This window comes from Macrotis lagotis, chromosome X (genome assembly GCF_037893015.1).
Source record: "Macrotis lagotis isolate mMagLag1 chromosome X, bilby.v1.9.chrom.fasta, whole genome shotgun sequence".
NCBI lineage: Eukaryota > Metazoa > Chordata > Mammalia > Peramelemorphia > Peramelidae > Macrotis > Macrotis lagotis.
The window spans coordinates 653,689,337-653,709,840 of record NC_133666.1 but is presented as its reverse complement, the minus strand read 5'-3'; the positions used below and the strand labels follow the sequence as shown (position 1 = coordinate 653,709,840).

Genomic DNA, 20,504 nt, shown 5'->3' with positions numbered 1-20,504 from the left:
CTTTCACTTTCCAATCTTCACAATCCTAACCCTGCAGTTAAAGAGGTCTATACTGTACTGTCCTTTCTCTCCAAGTCATGGCCCCTTTGTCCTATTTCTGCTCATGCCTTGCTGAGCCCCAATCTTGAATTACCTTCTGTCCCCTCTGCTCCTATTGTTTTATTGCTGAAGGGAATTAAAGGAAACCGTGCATATATTCTCACTAGGTCCACTACAGATTTATGCTATCTAAACTCAACTAAGATCTCACTTCAACGGTCAATCAATCAATCAATCAATAAGAATTCATTAAATGGTTGTGTATCAGGTATGTGATGAAAATTCAAAGAGAAAGAAAAATAATTCACATTTTCAAGAAGTTTACTTTTTAATGCAAGAGACAATATATAGGGGGCCAGCTAGGTGGTGCAGTGAATAGAGAACTGGCCCTGGAATCAGGAGGACCTAAAATCAAATCTGGCCTCAGACACTTAATAATTATCTAGCTATATGACCTTGGGCAAGTCACTTAACCCCATAGCCTTAAAAATAAAAATAAAAAAGATAACCAATAAATCTGTACCTTTTAAGATACATGCCAAATGGATGGAAGGTAACTTTTGAAAAGATATATGACACTAATAACTGGAGCAAGGGGGTGAAAAGAGTTTCCTGGAGGAAATAATGCTTGAATTGAATCCTAAAGGAAGTTAGGGATGCTGAATTGGAATTTGGGAAGGAAATCCTTCTAGGTATAATTAATAGCCAGTGTGAAAAGAAATAAAGTACTGTATCCCAGGAACAGTAAGGAAGGAAGGTAATCTTTTTATATACTTTCTTAATCGGCATTCTCCAAAGCAGTTGCTTCAGCCATTCTCCTTTTCCCTCAAACCTCTGTAATACTCTCTCCATCTGCTCTCTCAGTTAAGGATTTCAACTCATAATTTGCTGAGACAATACGGTTATTTTGCCATGAGTACCTTCACACCCCTTGTTATTATTTCCTTATTTTCCCCTCCTGTACTCCACCCTGTGATGTGCAATCAGGCCTTTTACTTGCCAAGTCACGCTCTTATACACATCTCTCCAGCATTGGATTTTTTTCATCACTCTCATTTTCCAGGCACTCTCTTCTCTAGATTTTCATGACATTGTTCTTCCTTGATTTTCCTCCTGCAAATCTGATAACTTCTCCATCTTATTTGCTGATCTTTATCTAAGACATTTCCAGTAACTATTGGGTGTATCCTAAGATACACCCAATAGTTACCCATGATTTCTTCTCTTTACATTCTCTCTTCATGACCTTATCAGTTCTCATAGACTTTCTTTTTTGATAATAAATACAGGAAGGGCTATGGGAAAACAAGTCTTTTAATGCTCCTCTGGTAGAGCTTTGAACTAATGCAACCATTTTGTAAAGAAATTAGGAAACTATGTCCCAAAAGTTATTAAATTATATACTTTGATCCAGTTATACTGCCTCTATATCTATTCCCTGAAAAAGATCAAAGAAAGAGGAAAGGACCCTATATGTACAAAAATATTTAAAGCAACTCTCTTTGTGGTGGGAAATAACTGGAAATTGGGGAGGCATAAAAAGCAGAATACCTGAACCAGTTATGATATGAGAATATTGCAGAATACTCTTGTGCTCAAATATGATGATTTAGTTCTGTTTTGGAAATACTGAGTTTAAGATATCCAATGTACATCCAATCTGAGATGTCTGAAAAGCAGTTGAAAATGTAAGATTGAAAAGCAATAGAGATTAATGATGTACAGATAGATTGGAAAATCATCAGCACAGATTTCTAATTAAATCCATAATAGCTGATAAAATGACAAAATGAAGTAGTATAGGGGGAGAAAAGAAGAAGGCTCAGGAAAGAATCTATGGGAAACTGTGATCAAAAGGAATGATCTGGAAGAAAATCCAGCAAAGGAGACAGAAAAGGAGTCATCTAAAGAGTATGAGTCAAACCAGGAGAGACAGTGGTGTCCCAAAACCTAGAGATAACACAGCATTCAAGAGAAGAGAGTGATTAACAGTGTCCAAAACTGCAGAGAGGTCAAAGTGAATGAGAATTGAGAGGCCATTGGATTTGGCTACAACTGGTAACTTTAGCGAGAGTTTTATTGGAATCTTGAGGAAAGAAGCCAAATTGGAAGGAGTTAAATAGAAAGTATAAAGAGAGAAAGTGGGTACTGATTGAATTACCAGCAACTTATTGGGCATTACAAATTATTTGCCCAGTTAGGTATCTCAAACTTAATATGTTCAGAACAAAACTCATTATCTCCCCTCCCCTCTCCTCACACAAAATATCCATTTTCTGAATTCTGGGATTTCTGTCCCTTTCTGAAAAAAACCCCACTATTCTTCGAGTCATCCGGTTTTGAAACCTCCATCATTTTAAATTTTTCATTCTTTTTCATCCATATATCTAATCAGTTCCCGCAATTAGATGACTTTTAACTCTTTATTCACACAGTTACCACCCTAGTTCAACCTGTCAATACCTCTTGACTGTTCTAAGAAACTTGCATTGGAATTTGTCCACTAGATTCAATCTCTCTCTCTAATTAACCCATATTTCTCATAGCTCCCTTCACAACCTGATTCCAACCTTCCTTTCTGTCCTTATTTTATATATATATATATATATATATATATATATATATATATATATATATATATACATACATACATACATACATACCTCCCCTTCATACACTCTGCAGATCAGCCAAGCTGGATTTCTTGCTGTTTTTTCAGCACCTGCTTAATTTTACATGAACTATCTCCCATACTCCTTTATCTCCTCATCTTAGACTCCCTAGTTTCTATCAAATTTGAGTTTAGATGCCACCTTTTAAATGGGAATTTTACTTACAACTCATGGCTGTTAGTGTCCTCCTTCAGGATAATCTGGATCTGAATCTCTAATTTTGGATAGATCTTGCATAATCTTATTTATGAACATGTTATTTAAACAATTGTTAGAACATAAGTTCCGTCATGGACAGACAGAATCATTCTTTTATTAGCCTAGCACAATTCCAGGTCACATAATTGGTATTTTTAAAAAATACTTCTTAGTTAATTGATTAACTGAAGGATTTGTTCAAGATGATATAGGGAGTAAGTGGTAGTGCTAGGTCCTTTAAGCTGGAATACTCTTGCTTCTCAGACTAGAAGACCCTTTTAAGCCCATGTATTCCAGGGGACAAGAACCATATGTTTCCCTATGGCCCCTCTTACAATTCTTTCTTCAATGTGAGAAGCAATGAATATGGATATTTAGCAAAGTTAGGGTAGATAAGAAAATGACACTTGGTTCCCTTATCTCTATGAGGTAATCAGGTATATCTTATATCAACAATAATAGAATCTTGATGCACAAAAGAATATTCTTCAAGATTATAGTGATGAAGTAGAATGATAACCTGTTGCTTGAGAATGTCATAATCAACAGTCCTAGGCAGGCAACTGCTTTAATATACTCTTCCTATGCTGCCAATTGCAAAGTGTCAACAGTAGCATAGGCAGTGACCCAGGCTCCTAATAAAGTGATGCCAGATCCAAACTCAGACAGTGGGCTTTGGCAACCTCACAGATTAAAGCTGTACAGCCCTCCACCACCCTCCCCATCCCCAGCAAAAAAAAAGACAACTATAATCATTGAACTTTCATGCCTAAAAGTTTCAAAGAGTAGCAAGTTTCTCCATGTACCCACAGGGGCAAGATGTTTTAGGACCAGATTCTTCATTCAGTTTAGCTTGAAATGAGGTCAGGTCAAAGTACATGGTGAAGCATAGACTAGCTCCTCCACCTCCAAAAGAATTTACTCTGGTCATCCAAATCTTGCCTGAAGAATGTTACTTGCCCCTTCTGAGGTTCTCCTCCATCCAGTTATCCTCTGTTGTAACCATTCTTTCCACATCCTTGTAGCAGTGCTATCTCTAATGTGAACTTTCTCTCTTCTCTAACATTCTGAAAAGAAAACAAAACTTTTCTGTTAACTTTAGCTTCCTTTCACCACTCTCAGATTTTTCTGAGCATCATCATGATGCTGTTGTTTTTTTTTTAACAGGACTTTATTCATTCTTTTATCTACCCTTGTTTCTATCTTCTATCTTCTTTTAAAAATTGAAATTATTGTTTCCTATGCTTCCACATAATCTTTTCATTCCTTTTCCATTTTCCTCCACAATTTTTTTTAGGTTTTTGCAAGGCAAATGGGGTTAAGTGGCTTGCCCAAGGCCACACAGCTAGGTAATTATTAAGTGTCTGAGACCGTATTTGAACCCAGGTATTCCTGACTCCAAGGCCGGTGCTTTATCCACTATGCCATCTAGCCACCCCTTCCTCCACATTTGACTTGTTTCTTTGAGGGTAAAAGTTTCCCATTATTATCAAGAAAGTGAGATGGGCTCCTTTGGTATGCAGTAGTTTTCCCCAGTTGCAGATTTTCAAGCCAAACTTGTATGGTTCCTTATTTGGAACATTGTTGGGGAGATCATATTCATGAATGGGTGTATCTGGTTGGAATAAGAGCCCTTCCATATTTCACAATCTGTGATTCTGTGACCAACGTGGTCACCCACTAGTACTTCCAGCCTACTCTGTACCAGAAGCTGATATACCAGGGGTTTGTTTCTGATGTCGAGTCATTTGACAGTGTTAATGGCTTTGGTATCAAAAGCGTTCATTTCTGGGTCTTCAGTAGCTAAGAAAATTGGAAAATGCTATTGCCAGGAGGCATTTTCACATAGATCACTTCCAAGCATGATGGCTACAAGGGCTGAGCTGAAGGCATTGCTGTTCCTAAGACTCTTGGATTCAGGGTCCAGGACTATTAGGGTCTAAAGGAGATAGAGGTCAGGGTGGCCTGATATGGGTTGCTTCCCTTATCTTCCTCATTATTTCAGTTAGGCTGCCTGGCTCGCCCTCTGATCACAAATGTTTGGCAGTTGGTGAGGAGAATTGGCTCTCTTTCTACAGGAATTGATTCCCCCGAAAGTAACCATGAGCACTGGACTAGAAGCAGGAATGCTTGCTTGCAGGGTGTGGATACTCTTGTAATATCGGCCTTTTGATGGCAGATGCTCACCAATTGCCAGTTGTGGAGATGAGCAAGATAGGCCACTTTTTCAAAATGATTTCTCCCCTTAAAGATGGGTGTGAGGATTAGGTTAAAAGCAGGTGTGGTGACTGCAGGAAGGGTTGACTGCTCTTCTCAAAGCTCTTCTGTTCAGGGTCCTGGGAAATGTTGCTCCAAATGGTGCTGGAAATTAGTGAAATAACACATTTTGCAATCCTTCCAGCGATAGAAATGCCAGTTTTGGGGGCTTTTTTACCTCAGGGTTATTACTAAAGCAGCTAGACTGACCTTACCTTGATTAGCAGATGGGCCCACAGGGCTGGGGACGTGGCGCCAGTGCCCAGCAATGCAAGCGGAAGGAATTCTGTCCGCTAAGAAGAGAGAACTGGGCTCCCTGCTCTCACACGTTTCGCCTCATTCACCCTACTGTACTGACACTCCTGAATAATTTCTCTTCTTGGCTCATTTCTAAGGCCTTCCGGAAAGGGAAGAGAGCGAAAGGCATCACTAGACAACATGAGTCACTTATTATGATGATTTACAAAAGCAATCACAGGCTTCTGGTGGTCGTAGCCGCCGCCGCCGCCGCTGCTGCTGCTGGCGCGGGGCTGAGGCGGAGGCCGGAGCGGCGGGCGGCGGCCGAGAGTGGGAGCCGGGCCGGGCGGGTGGAGGGAGCCGGAGGGAGCGGCGAGTGAGCGGGGCGAGTGGGGCAGCCCCGGCCCGGCCCGGCCCGAGCGGACCCAGCCCGCGCCGCCGCCCCCTGCCCGCCCGGCCCGGCCCGAGCGGACCCGGCCCGCGCCGCCGCCCCCTGCCCGCCCGGCCCGGCCCGAGCGGACCCGGCCCGCGCCGCCGCCCCCTGCCCGCCCGGCCCGGAGCCCGAGCGGACCCGGCCCGCGCCGCCGCCCCCTGCCCGCCCGGCCCGGCCCGAGCGGACCCAGCCCGCGCCGCCGCCCCCTGCCCGCCCGGCCCGGCCCGAGGGCATGTCCGCCTCGGCCTCGGACAGCGGCCCCGGGCCCGGCCCCCACGTGCCAAAGGAGCCGAAGACTAGCTTCCCTTCCTCAACCTCTCCTCTGCTCCGTGTCCCTTGCCCCAGTCTGACTGAATCAAGGCCCCTTGCAGCTTCCTGCAGGTGCACAAGAGCCCACATAGGAAGGGAGTTGAATCTTGGCTCTCCTTGTCATCTTTCCATCAAGCCAGAAAGCTCCCTTCTGTCCCAAACTAGATGTCAGTGACCAGCCATGACAGGACTGGGGAGGGAAGGAGAGGGAGGTTCGTTGGATTCAGCGTTATCCATTATCCCTCTCCTTTGGCCTTCTGTCCCTTGTATGTCTCAGCACTGAAGAGTCAAAAGACAAGTTACCTGCTGTTTGACTTTCAGAGTTATCCAGGGTGAGGGGGGAAAGAGTTTCTTGTTACCTTGACTTTGGGTGCCCCTCAGGGGAGGAGCTCTCTTTCAAATGCTTCTGTGAAATCTGGGTTCTGACTCTGCCTCCTCAAATGCTCCTTTGTCTCGTTCCTGTCCCTTCCTCTGTCCAGGACCCACCGCCAACCCACTCACCTTTCCCCTTCCCTACCTATTTGAGCTAAACTTTTTTAAACTTTGTATTTAGAGGGAGCCATTAGTCCACAGCTATTGTGCCTCTTCTCTTATTCCTTTCCCCTGAAATTCCTCTTTCCAGAAAATAATTTCCCTTGTTTTTCTCAAATGTCTTAAGTGATCCATCAGTCAGAAGAACTGGTTTACCCCAAGGTAAAGGGCAGCATTGGCATCTACTTTGTGGATGGATAACACTATTGCTCTTTCATTGATCCTAGACTTAAACTTGAAAAATGACCTCATCCCAGTTGGCTTGGGAGAGTCTCTTTCAGGTTGGCAAATGAGCTTTCCATTCTCTCTGTTGCCATGGTCTTGTATTCTGCAATTGAGAGGTGGGAGGAGAGTTTAAAACCAATCTTAGAATGGACCCAAAGTTCCTGGAGTCACTGCCCTCTGTGGCCGACTGAGGTAGAATTGGAGATCACCATGGCTTAGTTTCATCCTTGCCATCTTTCTCTCCTGCTCCCAGTCTTCCCATTATACTCCGTTGTTGTCCTGTATTTTCTCGTTTCTTTGCCAGTCTGTTTTGCAGACTTACTGCCTGTTGCTGTCCCTGCCCATCCTTCTTCAGAATTCTTGGCTTGTGTGATTGAGTTTCTGGGGGTTCTTTAGCTCTTGGGGAGTGAGCTCCCTTTATGAAAGTCACAAGCCTCTGCAGCTTTAAAAAAAAAGTTGTTTGTTTTCATTTTGATCAATGAAAAGACCCTGATGGTGAATATGTTTTCATATGATAGGCAGAAAGATTTCTTAGGAATTTGATTCTGTATTCTACTACAAAATGCGAATAGTTAAAGGAGCAGAAAACTTTGGAAATTATTGGTGTTTCTCAGGAATAAGCTGCATCTGCAGCATTTAGGGAATGTTTGTGTATAGAAATTTGGAGATGAGAAAAGTGGCCATACCAAAAAAAAATAATTATATCCCTCTCTTGGTTTTAATTAAAAAAAAAGAAATTATAAATAAGGTCCACTCACAAAAGCACATAGAAAAAAAATCAAAACAGGATTAAATAACAAGTCATGAGTACTATAGTAATCTTCTGGGAAATTATTACTTAAACTTAATCAAAACATAAAGTAGGGGGCAGCTGGGTGGCACAGTGGTTTGAGCATTGGCCCTGGATTCAGGAGGACCTGAGTTCAAATGCAACCTCAAACACTTAATAATTACCTAGTTGTGTGACCTTGGGCAAGCCACTTAACCACATTGCTTTGCAAAAAGAAAAAAAAAACATAAAGTAGTTTTCAGGACCACAATTGAAGGATTTTACATTTCACTACATCTTGACACTGTCCAAACAATTCTGATATATGTCTGCTTTCAACATGGCTAGGTTTTCACAGTCTTCTTGTTAGAGCCATCATCTTCAATATAGAAACTTCCCCTGACCCAAGCTAGCTCCAATCCAATAGGACCCAAGTCCTTTTTTTCAATTTAAGGCAGTGGGGCTAAGAGTGACTTACCCAAGGTCACACAGCTAGGCAATTGTGTCTGAGGCTGCATTTGAACTCAGGTCCTCCTGACTCCAGGGTCAGTGCTCTAATCCACTTCGCCACCCAGCTGGCCCTTGACCCAAGTCCTTTTGACTTCTCTACATCATAAAATTATGCCTAGATTAAGAAAGAACCATCACAAAAGAAGCATCTCAAACCCAGTCTTAAGCTTGCCCAAGCAGGACATGTGCTTTAACTTCCATGTGAATGTAGTCAAATGGAGTTAGGGGAAAACATGGGGCTAGCCAGTCCTCTCATATTTGATTGTCAGCATGCAGTATGAGAGGACTGGTTAACTCCATTTCTTATAAGAGAACACTGTCATTTCAAAGTACAAATCCCTCAGTTATGAATCACACTGAACCAGAAGCAACCCCCCCCCCAGACCAAGTTTCCATATTGGTATCCTGGAACCAGAATTTGTTACTCTAAGAATGTATCAATGAGGGTTTATGGTCTCTGTTATACTGGGAAAAGGTTTTTGTTTATAGACATTCAAGTATTAATTAAGATTCTGTTATGTGAAATGTAATCTGAATTGCAAAACACAAAATAAAACGGTCTCTTCTTTTTAAGGAGTTCATATTCCTTCTGAGGCTATTCTTCTGGTCCAGGCTTGAGAGAGGTATGCTATGAGAAGGTCATTCACCTTAGGTAAGGAAAAGAATAAGGATTTCTCTTTTGGAAGTTAGATGCTGACTTGGCTTCATTGTGACAGAATCAATCTTTTCCACAGGGGCCTTTTGTGAAAAGGTAGTATTAAACAACAACCTTCTTATTAGATGAAGACCACCTAACCATGTTCATCCCTTAGCCTTGGGGCAACAAAGGCAAGAGCCCTAGATAAGAAAGTCAGGTGACTTGGATGCTCGACCCAGTTCTACCACTGACATACTATATAATCCTGAGCAAATCACTTTCCTTTTCTGAACCTCAATTTCCCTACATGAAAAATGACTTCAAAGTACCCAGTACCAGAGTACCAGAATTTTTTTAAAAAAATAAACCAACATATGGTAGTTTTTACTAATTATATGTTGCCACTTTCTTGGGACATTTTCAATAACACTCACTGTCTCTTGTTTACAGGATGCTGGCCAGTCTTTATGATTGGTTTTGGAAAGACCAATATTGGTTCCCTACTCAGTACTCATGGACTGACATGGAAGATTCAGATGGGGTCATTTACCCTCACCCCAAGGACTTGTTAGCAGTTTTTCCAGTGACTTTTGTCATAATAATTGTCAGGTATAGCTTTGAGAGGTAAGCCAGCTATGAGTTTCTCCATATTCTTCATTTTAAAAAATTGTATTTATTTTTGATATTGTTTTCTTTTAAAATTTTGAGTTCCAAATTCTCTCTTTCACTTCTACCCTTCCTCCTACTTACTGAGAAGGCAAGCAATACAATAAATTATACATATGAAATCATAAAAAATATTTCCATATCAGTTATGCTTTTTAAATAAGCAAGAAAACTAAAGAAAATGAGAAAATTTTACTTCGCTTTGCATTTGAGTTCATCCGTGTTCTATTTCTGGAAGTGGATAGCATTTTTTTCATCATAAATCTATTGAAATTTTCTTGGATCATTTTATTGACCAGAGTAGCCAAATCTTTCACAGATGATCATCATTACAACATTTCTGTTACTGTTCATAATGATCTGGGTTTTCTCACTTCATTTTGCATTATTTTTCTGAAACCATCCCCTTTGATGCTGAAACCATCATTTGTCACAACTTGATCAGCCATTTTCTCTTGATTTCCAATTTTTTGCCACTATAAAACGAGTTACTATAAATACTCTTGTATAACAAATTCCTTTCCTTTTTTGCTTATCTTTTTGAAATACAAACCTAGTTGTGATATTGCTGAATCAAAGAATGCACAGTTTTTATAGTCCTTTACTCCTACTTTCAAATTGTTCTCTAAAACAATTGGACCAGTTCACTTAAAACAACTCTTAGGTACTACCTTTTATAATGATAAATAAGAGGTGGTACCACAGAGTTGTAATTTATTTTATTTATCTTTAAATTTATCCTTATTTCATATTACTATAGATAGCTTTGATTTATTCTCCCCAAAATTAACTGTTTACATCGTTTGACCATTTATCAAAGGGGGAATCACTTCTTAGTTTTTATTAATTTAACTCAGTTCTATACTCAGCATACATTTAAGAAATGAGGCCTTTATCATAGATACTTGCTATAAATATTTGTGACATTATTTCTTTGTCTATGTAGCAAATATAGCTTCTATGAGTCTCTTTAAATAAAGTCGATTTTTTTTGTCTAAGATCATACTTGATATCCTTGCCTTTTTTTTCCCATCTGAATCATATTCAGTAGTGCTCCAGCCTTTATTTTAACTTTTCAAGTGTGTCTCTTATAAACAACACATTGTTGGATTCTGGTTTCTAATTCATTCAACTCTCTCCTTCCATTTTATGAATGAGCTTATGCCATTCATATTCATGGTTATGATTATTAACTGTGTATTTCTATTCACACCATTTTCTTTTGTTTCTTCTTCTCTCTTATATTTTTATCTTGTCCCTCCTCAAAAGTCAATTTTTCATCTAACCACTGCTTCCCTAATCTCTCCATTTTATCATCCCCTACCTTCTCATCTTCTTCCCCTTCTATTTCTATAAGTCACATTTCTATGAACACTTCAATGTGTGTGTATGCACACACACATTCTTTCCTCTTTGAATCAATTCGAATAAAAGTGGAGTTCAAACATTGCCTACCCCCTCCCTATTTTTCCTTCCACTATAAAAATTCTTCCTTGTTCAGCAGTTTTATGTGAGAAAATATTCTCCACTCTGCTTCTCTTTTCCCCATCTAGTGCATCTCTCTTTCGCACTCCTTCAGTTTTTTTGAGATTATTCCAAAAATATAAACTTACATCTATGTCATCTGTCTATCTCAATTCTTTTAAATTGTCCTAATGATGATAAAGGTCTAGGAGTTACATATATCATATCATATAATCAGTTCAACCTTATTGAGTCTCTTATGATTACTCTTTCATGTTTACCTTCCTTATACTTCTCTTGAGTTTTCTTACATTTGAAAGTCCTATTTTCTATTCAGTGCTAGTCTTTTCATCAGGAATACTTGAAAGCTCTCTACTTCATTAAATAGCCATTTCCCTCTGAAGTATAATCTCATTTTTCCTAGGTAGGTGATTCTTAGCTGTAATCCTAGCTTCATTGCTCTCCAGAACATCATATTTCAAGTCCTCCATTTCTTTAATGTAGATGATGCTAAATCTTGGTTATCCTGACCATGACTCCACAGTATTTGAAATGTTTCTTTCCTGGCTGCTTTCAGTACTTTCTCCTTTACCTGGGAGTTCTGGAATTTGGCTAGGAGTTTTCATTTTGGGATCTCTTTCAGGAGGAGATCAGTGAATTATTTTGATTTCTCTTTTCCCCTATGCTTCTAGTATATTGGAGGAATTTTTCTTGATAAAAATATGTCTAAACTTTTTTTTTAATCAAGGGTTTCAGGTAGTCCAATAATTCTTAAATTATCTTTCCTCAATCTGTTTTCCCAGTCTATTGTTCTCTCAATTAGCTATTTCATATTTTCTTTTATTTTTCATTCTTTTGATTTTGTTGTATTGTTTCTTGACATCTTGTGGAATATTTTTTGGGGGGATGGTTTGCAGGACAGTGAGGTTAAGTGACTTGCTCAAGGTCACACAGCTAGGGAATTATTAAGTGTCTGAAGTTGGATTTGAACTCAGGTCCTTCTGTCTCCAGGGCTGGTACTCTATATATTGCATTACCTAGCTGCCCCATCTCATGGAATCTTTAGTTCTCACTTGTCCAGTTCTAAATTTTAAGGTATTATTTTCTTCATTGAGTTTGTGCTTCCTTTTTCATTTGACCAATTTTACTATTTAAGGAGTAATTTTCTTCTTGTATCACTCTTATTTTTTTCCCAATTTTTCCTCTAACTTCTCATTTAATTTTTTAATGAAGTTTTTTCATGAGTTCTTTCTGTACCCAAGATGAATTCACATTTTCCTTTGAGTCTTTGGAGGTAGCCCTTTTGATATTGTTGTTCTCATCTGAGTTTGTCTTTTGACATTCCCTGTCACCATAGGTCAGATTCCTTTTTTGCTGCTTGCTCATTTTTTTTTTCTACTCTATTTCTTTAACTATTAACTTTATGGTAAAACTGGACTGTGCTCCTTGGTGGAAGAGACCCTGTCCAAAGATTCAGATATTTTTCTATTGTTTTCAGAGCTAGTTCTGGGATTGCTAAATTTTGAATTCTTCCATCATGGTATGATCTAAGGAAAGGTATGGTCACTGCTCCCCTGTCCAGTACTCTGTTCTGTAAGTGATCACAAGTACTGTTTTCTGCCCTGAAATCACATTGATTGGGGTCCCCACTTCCTGGAGTCACATACTGTAGCACAACTGTTTTTACCTCATTATATAATTGACAGAGCACATATTGTTAGTGCTATCTTCAATTTGTAGTTTCTTCATAGGAATCTTTTTAAGTTATTTGTTCTTAACAATTGTTAATATGTCAATTCACCTATTTAGTCACATGAAAACTACATTAGACTGGAAAAGGAAAGAAAGGTTGAGAGAATATTGATTTTCTTCCCCCCCGCCATTCTTCTATCCAATGGGTCATCAACTCTTCTGTCTCTAGGTCGATAAAGAAATTCTATCATATCAGAAAGGCACTCATCAATGGCTAAAAAACAGACCCTCCTGTGTTTCTATACTCAGAAGCAGGAATATACCTTTCTAAGCATGATCTATAAGATAACCCTTGCTACATAAAGAACTCCCAAAGGTTCTGTCTCAGATTTTCACTTCTTCTCGTAGGGTTGTTGCATTGCCCCTGAGCAGGTTCATGGGTGTGCAGGATAGCCACAGAATCAAGGCTTTTCACAACCCCATCCTGGAGTCCTTTTTCCATACCCAGAGTAAGAAGCCAAAAGAGGTGAGTAGGAGCCTAATTATGATTCTGGTAAAGAGCCCAGAGGTTAAAACCCCAATCCCCTTCAGCAATGAAATACACTAATTCTGAAACGAAACAGGGGAGATAGTGGGCTGTGTGCCAGGACTGACTCACAGACAGGCTCCCTGTGATGCCATCTCTTCTCAGAAGAGCAATTCTTGTTCTAAACATCACTATCTACCATGCTCTAGCATCAGAAGGGATTAAGAATTCACAGAATTTGGGTTCTTATCTCAGCTCTGCTCATGACTTATTGTGTGACCTTGAGCAAATCTTTTCCCCCTCTCTATCAGTTTGCTCATCTATTAAATAAGGGGCTCTTAAGCGATTCCCAGATCTCACTTTCTGTGTTCTGTGAATAAAAGTTTGCAAGCTAGGAATCATCTTCAACTCTTCCTTCTCACTAAAACCCATATCCAATTAGTGACTAAATCATATTGATCCATCCCCCTGAACATTTCCCAAGTCCATCCCCTTCTCTCCACTCACACCACAACTATCCCAATTCTTCTCTTCTGGTCCCCACTATTATGATAACATCCTACTTGATACCTTCCTTCTACACTCCATCCTCCCCACAACTTCTAAGCAGATCATTTCTAAAATTCAGACCCATGAGCAGATCAGTTACCTGGTGAAGAAGCTTCTTTGGCTCCCCATTACCACTAGGATAATAAACTCATCTGTTTTAAATACTTTATGTACTGTCTTTAATCTATTCTTCCTAGAAGACTGTACATTAATTCCTGTCATGCCCTCTACGTTCAACTATACTTGTCAACTTGCTGTTTGTTTGTGGTGAACAAAGATCTCTCTCCTCATTTCCCCCACTTTGATCTACAATTCAAGTGACACCTCCTAAGATGCTTTTCCCTCCTTTCCCTCTTTTTACATAGAAGCTACCTCCTCTTATGAACAGAGAATGTTTCAGTTTTGTCTTTTTACAGTACCTAGCACATAACGAATGTTTTGAAATGATATTGAATTGAATTTTGAGGTCCCTCTCATGTTGGCTAATGTCAGAGATATTCCTTCAACATGGGTCTCTTCTTCACCCTCCTCCCTAAGGGTTACAAAATCCTGGCAAAAGACCAAGGTTTGGGTTGATAAAGTCTTTAATTGGGGAACATATATCATTTGCTCTGGGGGAAAGGAGGAATCAACTCCACTGTTTTGTTATCCCCTATGTATATTTTAAATTCCTAAGGCAGAGCATCCAGTGGGAATTTCCTGAGTGTTGGCAGGAGAGAAAGGGTGGGACTGGGCAACCTTGGGGGAGAGGACAATTTACTAGGAACCGAGAACTTCCCTTTCTCTCCTTCACTTCCAAACCTCTTACCCTCCTGCTACCCCCAGACTCAGCTGAATCTCCTGGCCACTCAATGCAACCTCTCTTTGAGGCAAGTTCAGCGCTGGTTCAGACACCGAAGAAACCAGGAGAGACCATTACTGAGCAAAAAATTCTGTGAAGCCTGGTAAGCTTAGGGAACCCAAGGGAGGAGCAGCTCTGAACAGTTCTGAGATAAAGGGAATCAAAGAAAACAGAGGCCCATTTCACTTTCAGCCCATCTACCCACCCTGGTAGTGATCACTTGTCCATGAACTCTATCCTCTGTTCCCTAAATTTGTTTTTTTTTTTATTTTCAGTTGGAAATTTATAGTCTCCTTTTTTATTCTCTTTGGAGGCCTCCTCACTATCTACAATGTAAGTGTATGCAACCTTTAGCATATTTCCCATCTATTCCCATTCTTCTCTTCATATCGCTATCTCTTTATATCCCCTTTCATCTTCCTCCCTCCATCTCTACCTCAAATCTTCTTCATTTCTTTACTCATTCTTTCTCTCTATTCCCAAACTATTTGTCCTTTTTATTCTTACCTTTTTCATCTTTTCTACATGTTTCGATTCATTTCTTTCTTTCACTTATGCCCTCATATTCTTATACCATCCATCCCCTTGTGCTTTCTTATCCTCTCTATTCTCATTATTAGCATTTCTTTCCATCCTCATCTTTATCCTTCTCCTTCTCTTCCATGTTCTGTCCATTCTCTTTCTCTCTGTCACCTCATCTTCTCCATCCTCATCAGTTCCATCTCTTTTCATTTATCCTCCTCTACCTTTTTATTAGTACCCTTTGAGTTCTATCTTCTTGACCCCCACTTAACTCTCCCATTAATCCTGACTTTTTCCTCTTGTTCATTCCACTCTCTCCCTCAATGTCCCTATGGGTGGAGGAAATGCATGACCACAACCATTCCAGGTTCTGAAGCTGGACTGGCCCATTTGACAAACAAGATGGATGAATCAGAAATTTTGAGTAAAATGTGAGGATGGCATCAGAAAATTGAGGCAAGAATTTTGTGGAAAGTGCACCTAAGCTAGGATAAAGAAAGAAAGTAGGTATACAAACTGGCTAGGTACTCAGTTTGCATGTGCCGAAAGGGGTAGATGCCATATTTGAGAGTATTATTTACTCATGTCCTGTTCGGTTGATGCCCAGTTTGATAAATCCGTCTAATTCCATCCCCAGTTTAGGCTATCCCATAGCCAACACAGAGAAAGATAGAATACATATGATTCAGAGGGGAACGAGCAGTTTCTGGGGATTTGACCTGTGTTTCTTCCAGGAGCCATGGTTCTGGAAATCTGAACTGTGCTGGGATGGATTCCCTAAACAGGTAAGTAGTCCCAGGAAAAGGGTGGGTATCAGAGATGCCCATTAAAGTGGATCCTAGATTCTAAAGTCTGTGCTCACTCCAAATCCTAATATCCTATTATTGGATTGTGTCTTCAAAGAATGAATTGGAATAGGAATCCCCTCCATACAAATCTAACAATAGTTCATCTAGTCTCTGTTGACAGACCCAACATGGGTTCATTCTCCTTTGGGACAGCTCTAAATATTAACATGTGTTTTTCTACATTAGTCTTAACTTAACCCTTCGGCTATCCATCTATTGCTCTGGTTTGCCATGAGGTCAAAGTGATGGTTTTTTCTCATTTGAAAGTTTTTGAAACCAACTATCTTGTCCCATCTACCTCTCCTTTTTGCTAAGGCAAACATTTTCAGTTTTTTTGAGTTAGATACTGGCATGGCACAATTTCAAGGATTTCAACCATCCTGGTTGTCCTCCTTGGGTCCTCTCCAGTTTACCAACACAATGCCTACAATTCCCAGAACTAAAAATAATGCTGCATGTGTGATCTGACCAGGTATTATTGGCCAGCAAATTTGGACACGCAACTCGCTCTACATCAGCACAGATTTGTGAGCAAGGAAGCAGGGAAGCAGGCTTAGTCCAGGGATGAGAATTGATCTCTTTAGGAATTTCCATTCCAGTTGATATTAAGCCATTAATGACCACTTTTTAGGCCCATTCAATTGAATCTGAGCTACTTATACATACTATCAGCTAGTCACTATTTCTTCTACAAGAATAGCATGAGAAATTCTGTTAGATGCTTGGCTACAATGGAAGTGAAAATCTACCTGCCGTTTAGCTTGGACTACCAATACCCCATCAGAAAAAAGGTAAAGTGGTGAGTTCCATATGACCTGACTTGGGGAAGACTTATATCAGATATCCTTTGCTCAAGAGGCCCAACTATGCATGGGCAGAGAACATATAAGATATAGTCTTGGTCTGGGAAAATTTATCTCCAAAATGTTTGCCTTGCCTTGACCCCTAGTGCTGGTTGCTTTCATCTCTAGCCTCTGAAGCCCGGAATATATTGGTGGTATCTTCTGGAGTTTGGCCGCTAAATCTCCTTGATGATCACCTTTGCCTTTGTGGTAAAAAGGAAGGTGAGTGTGGTGGGAGCCCAGGATCTGGGAAAAGTCTCAAGGGGGAAAAATGGAGACCAATTTATAGTTTCTGTTTTCCTAAAAAAAAGTGTGAGCTTAGATTTGGCTCTATTGGATTATCCTGTAATCTCTGACATGATCAAAAGTGACTTCTTTCAGCAAAAGCAGATGTGGTCAATCTGAGATCAGGGTTCTCTTACGGAGGTTAGACAAGGAGGCTTTTAACTCAGAAGCCAGTTCAGTGCAGTTCAATTCAGCAAACAGTACAGGCCCCCTGGAGCTCTTTTCCCCTAAGTCTGTCATTGAGCAGGTTTCCCATTCTTCCATCAAGTTGTTTCTCTTCCCCCTGATCCCCCAAACATGTCCTACCCACTTTATCTCATTTCACATCTCCATGTATCTCACCTAAAGTACTTTGCCCCCACCACCACCACCATGAAAGTCCCAGGCTTTTCTACAGAGCATGTTCATGAGGTCAGGATGAAAGTCAAAGGGTGACAGCGCATAAGGAAATTGCCTAGGTCAGGGTCTATTAACCTGTGAGTTGGCAAAGCCACCTTCATTTCCTTGGGAAATCCCAGAGGTCCTAGCTTCAATGCTGCTCTCCTCTTCCCAGGACTTCAAAGAGCAAATCATTCATCACTCTTCTGCCATCATCTTGATCTGCCACTCTTATTTTTCCAATTACCTACGAATTGGGACCCTGGTGATGTTTACACATGATGTACCTAGTGTTTTCTTGGAGGTAAGTGAGCCAAACAACTTGTTTAAATGAATGTAACTTAGATAAGCCTGAGTCCCTGAGAATTTCATTTTTTCAGGGCCTGCAGGGTTAGAGCACAATATGATTCTGATCTCAGATGTTTCTATTCTCACAGCAGTCCAACAATCAGTTCAGCTGTTGTCTTCCTAGAATTATGGCCTACACTTTTGCCTTAAGACTTCTTCTAGGGGCAGCTAGGTAGCACAGTGGATAGAGCACTGGCCCTGCAATCAGGAGGACCTGAGTTCAAATCCTAATGCAGACACTTAATAATTGTCGAGCTATGTGACCTTGAGCAAGTCACTTAATCCCATTGCCTTAAATAAATTTAACTTTAAAAAAACGACTTCCTCTAGCCCACAAATATGATGAACATATTCATTTCAGCAGTCAATAATCAAAGACAATTTTAAAAGACTTGTGATGGAAAATACCATCCATATCCAGAGAAAGAACTGTGGAGTTTAAATGAAAAACCAAAGCTTCTTATCTTCAATGAAAAGAAAAGACTTCTTCTAGTCCAGGATTCTGTGATAATCTGTGGTCAGGATTTAGCAGGTGATGAACTGTTTGTATGTAGGGGAAGGGGATGTCTTTACCTATAGGTTCTGGGTAGAATTGAATGAATGGAAGAAGTCAGTCAGGATGGGCTAAAATTTACCCTGTAATTTGATAAAAGGAAGCCTTGTCAGCTTAGTAAATTTGACCGAACAATAGGGAAGAAGAGTCAAATTTGGATTTACTCTAAGGAAAATATTCCTAAAAGTCTGAATGAATAATAGGCTGTCTCTGAGAAGGAAGGAAATCTCCTTTGTTGTAGAGGCTAGATAACCAGCACCTAGTAGGGAAGTCAGAGTATGGGATGGACAAGATAGAACAACCAAGCTCAACTTATGTCATTCTAAGATTCCCTTTCTCCTCCCCTCCTAGATGGGCAAGATGCTCAAGTATGCACAATGGGAGAAGTCAAGCAAGGTGATCTTCATTATCTTCACCTTGATATTCTTCATTAGTCGCCTTTTTGTCTTTCCATACAAGTAAGCCTGATTCTAGAAATTGGGAAAGATTGTGGTTAGTGATAGTGAGTCCTGGAGAGTCTTGAAATTCACCTTGATCATTCTTCTTTGGGATTTTCTAATAACAAAAGTTGTCTCTTAAAAAAGGAGTCAAAATGGGATCCTGGTCAGCCTAGGAGGCCTGTGGGTCTTTTCAGGGTCCTATTTCCTGAAACTTAGAGACTTCCCATTAAGTTCTACAAACTTCCTAGAAGATGAAGTCTCACCTGGGACACCAGTTGTTTAGAGGTCAGGACCTTACAATGCTTCCTGTGCCCTGGTCCCTACCATCACCTGACTCCCTCTCTCTTTTCACCAGAGTCCTCTATACGACATATTATAGTTCCATGGTCAACCATAAGCCCTTCTTTGGATACTATTTCACCAATGGCTTCCTGATGATTCTTCAAGCTCTCAATATTTTCTGGTCATCTCTCATCCTTCACATGTTCTTCAAAGTATGTATTATGGGTCAGGTGTGTACATTGGAGTCCTTGACTTTGGCCCTATATTCTTCTATCACCTGGCGAGCCTGCTGTCCTGTTGTCTCATTTTGTCATTTAGGTAATGGAAGGGTAAGTGAATAGGAATCCTTGAGGGAAGGGTGATATAATAGGCAATACGTAGGGTGGGGAGTGGAGAATGATGACCCAGTTCTAGCATTCTAATGCCAGTAGGTACCAGGATTAGCTAGATGATGGGGGTGGGGAAGAGAGGAAGCTATCACCCAAAACTTGTTTCTCTTTCCCTCTTAACTTCCCACTTTTCCTTTTGTCTGCCTCTCCCCACTCTCTCATCCAATTTCTTTTTTCCTCATCTCACTTTCTATTTTCTATATCGCTGTTTCTTCTTTCTCACTGTTTTCCTGATCCCTTCTCTCACTTTCTCCTGTCTACCTATTCCTTTTTTGTTTCTCCTCTCCCCATCTCTCTTGGTACATTTTCCTCAATTTGAGATATCTACAGGGTGCTTAACCTTTAATAGGCACTCAATTAATATTTATCCTTCCCTTCTTTCTCTGTCTTGATCCCCATTTTTTCTATGCCCCCATATTTCTTTCCTGATTTCTAATATCTCACTCCCTATCTCCATTGAACCTTCTTTCTCTCTGGCTTCACCAATGTTTTTGTCTGGTTCTCAGATCCAAAATGATGTGAGGAGTGATGTAGAAGAACAATCCACCAGTGATGACCAGTCAGAGACAAGAAAGCAGAATAGTGGACATTCAGAGTTGTCACAGGATATTCAAAACTTCCTCAGCCCCAGGGAGCCGGGGAGACTGTCTCCAACTATAAGGCACAGGCCAGTTCCAGCAACATAACCTGGTCCAGGACAGGAGCGCCTCCAATCAAATCGAGGATGATTTCTACATGGTTTTTTTCTACAAGGCTTTTAACTGCTTGAAGATCAAGTCAATATTAGAAATGTCTCAGATTCTGATTCAGTGCGCAGTTCCATAGGACAAATCCAGAGATGGGCCAGGGGCCTTTTTATTTATCCTTTTCTATCCTCATCCCCACCTATATTAGACTTGAGGGAAGAGGAGGAAAGATGAAATCTTTGCATAGGGTATTAGAATGGACTTAAAGGCCTTTCCCTTAAACAGCCTTTTCTCCCCTGAGCTAATGGCCTTGTTGAGGCCTTTGTTGAGTTCTGTCCTATTCCTGAAAACGAGGTAACCAAACATTTCAAATCACA

At 40.4% G+C, this 20,504-nt stretch overlaps 1 protein-coding gene across 1 annotated transcript; it reads left to right on the top strand.

Moving 5' to 3' along the window:
* The first annotated feature begins 9,267 nt into the window (after positions 1-9,267).
* LOC141499555 (ceramide synthase 4-like) lies at positions 9,268-20,127 on the top strand. Its single transcript, XM_074202232.1, is given in 10 exon segments — positions 9,268-9,440; positions 13,047-13,164; positions 14,539-14,657; positions 14,830-14,887; positions 15,811-15,861; positions 16,896-16,988; positions 17,605-17,733; positions 18,682-18,788; positions 19,126-19,282; positions 19,948-20,127. Coding segments are annotated over 10 exon segments (1,185 nt in total).
* Positions 20,128-20,504: the final 377 nt, after the last annotated feature.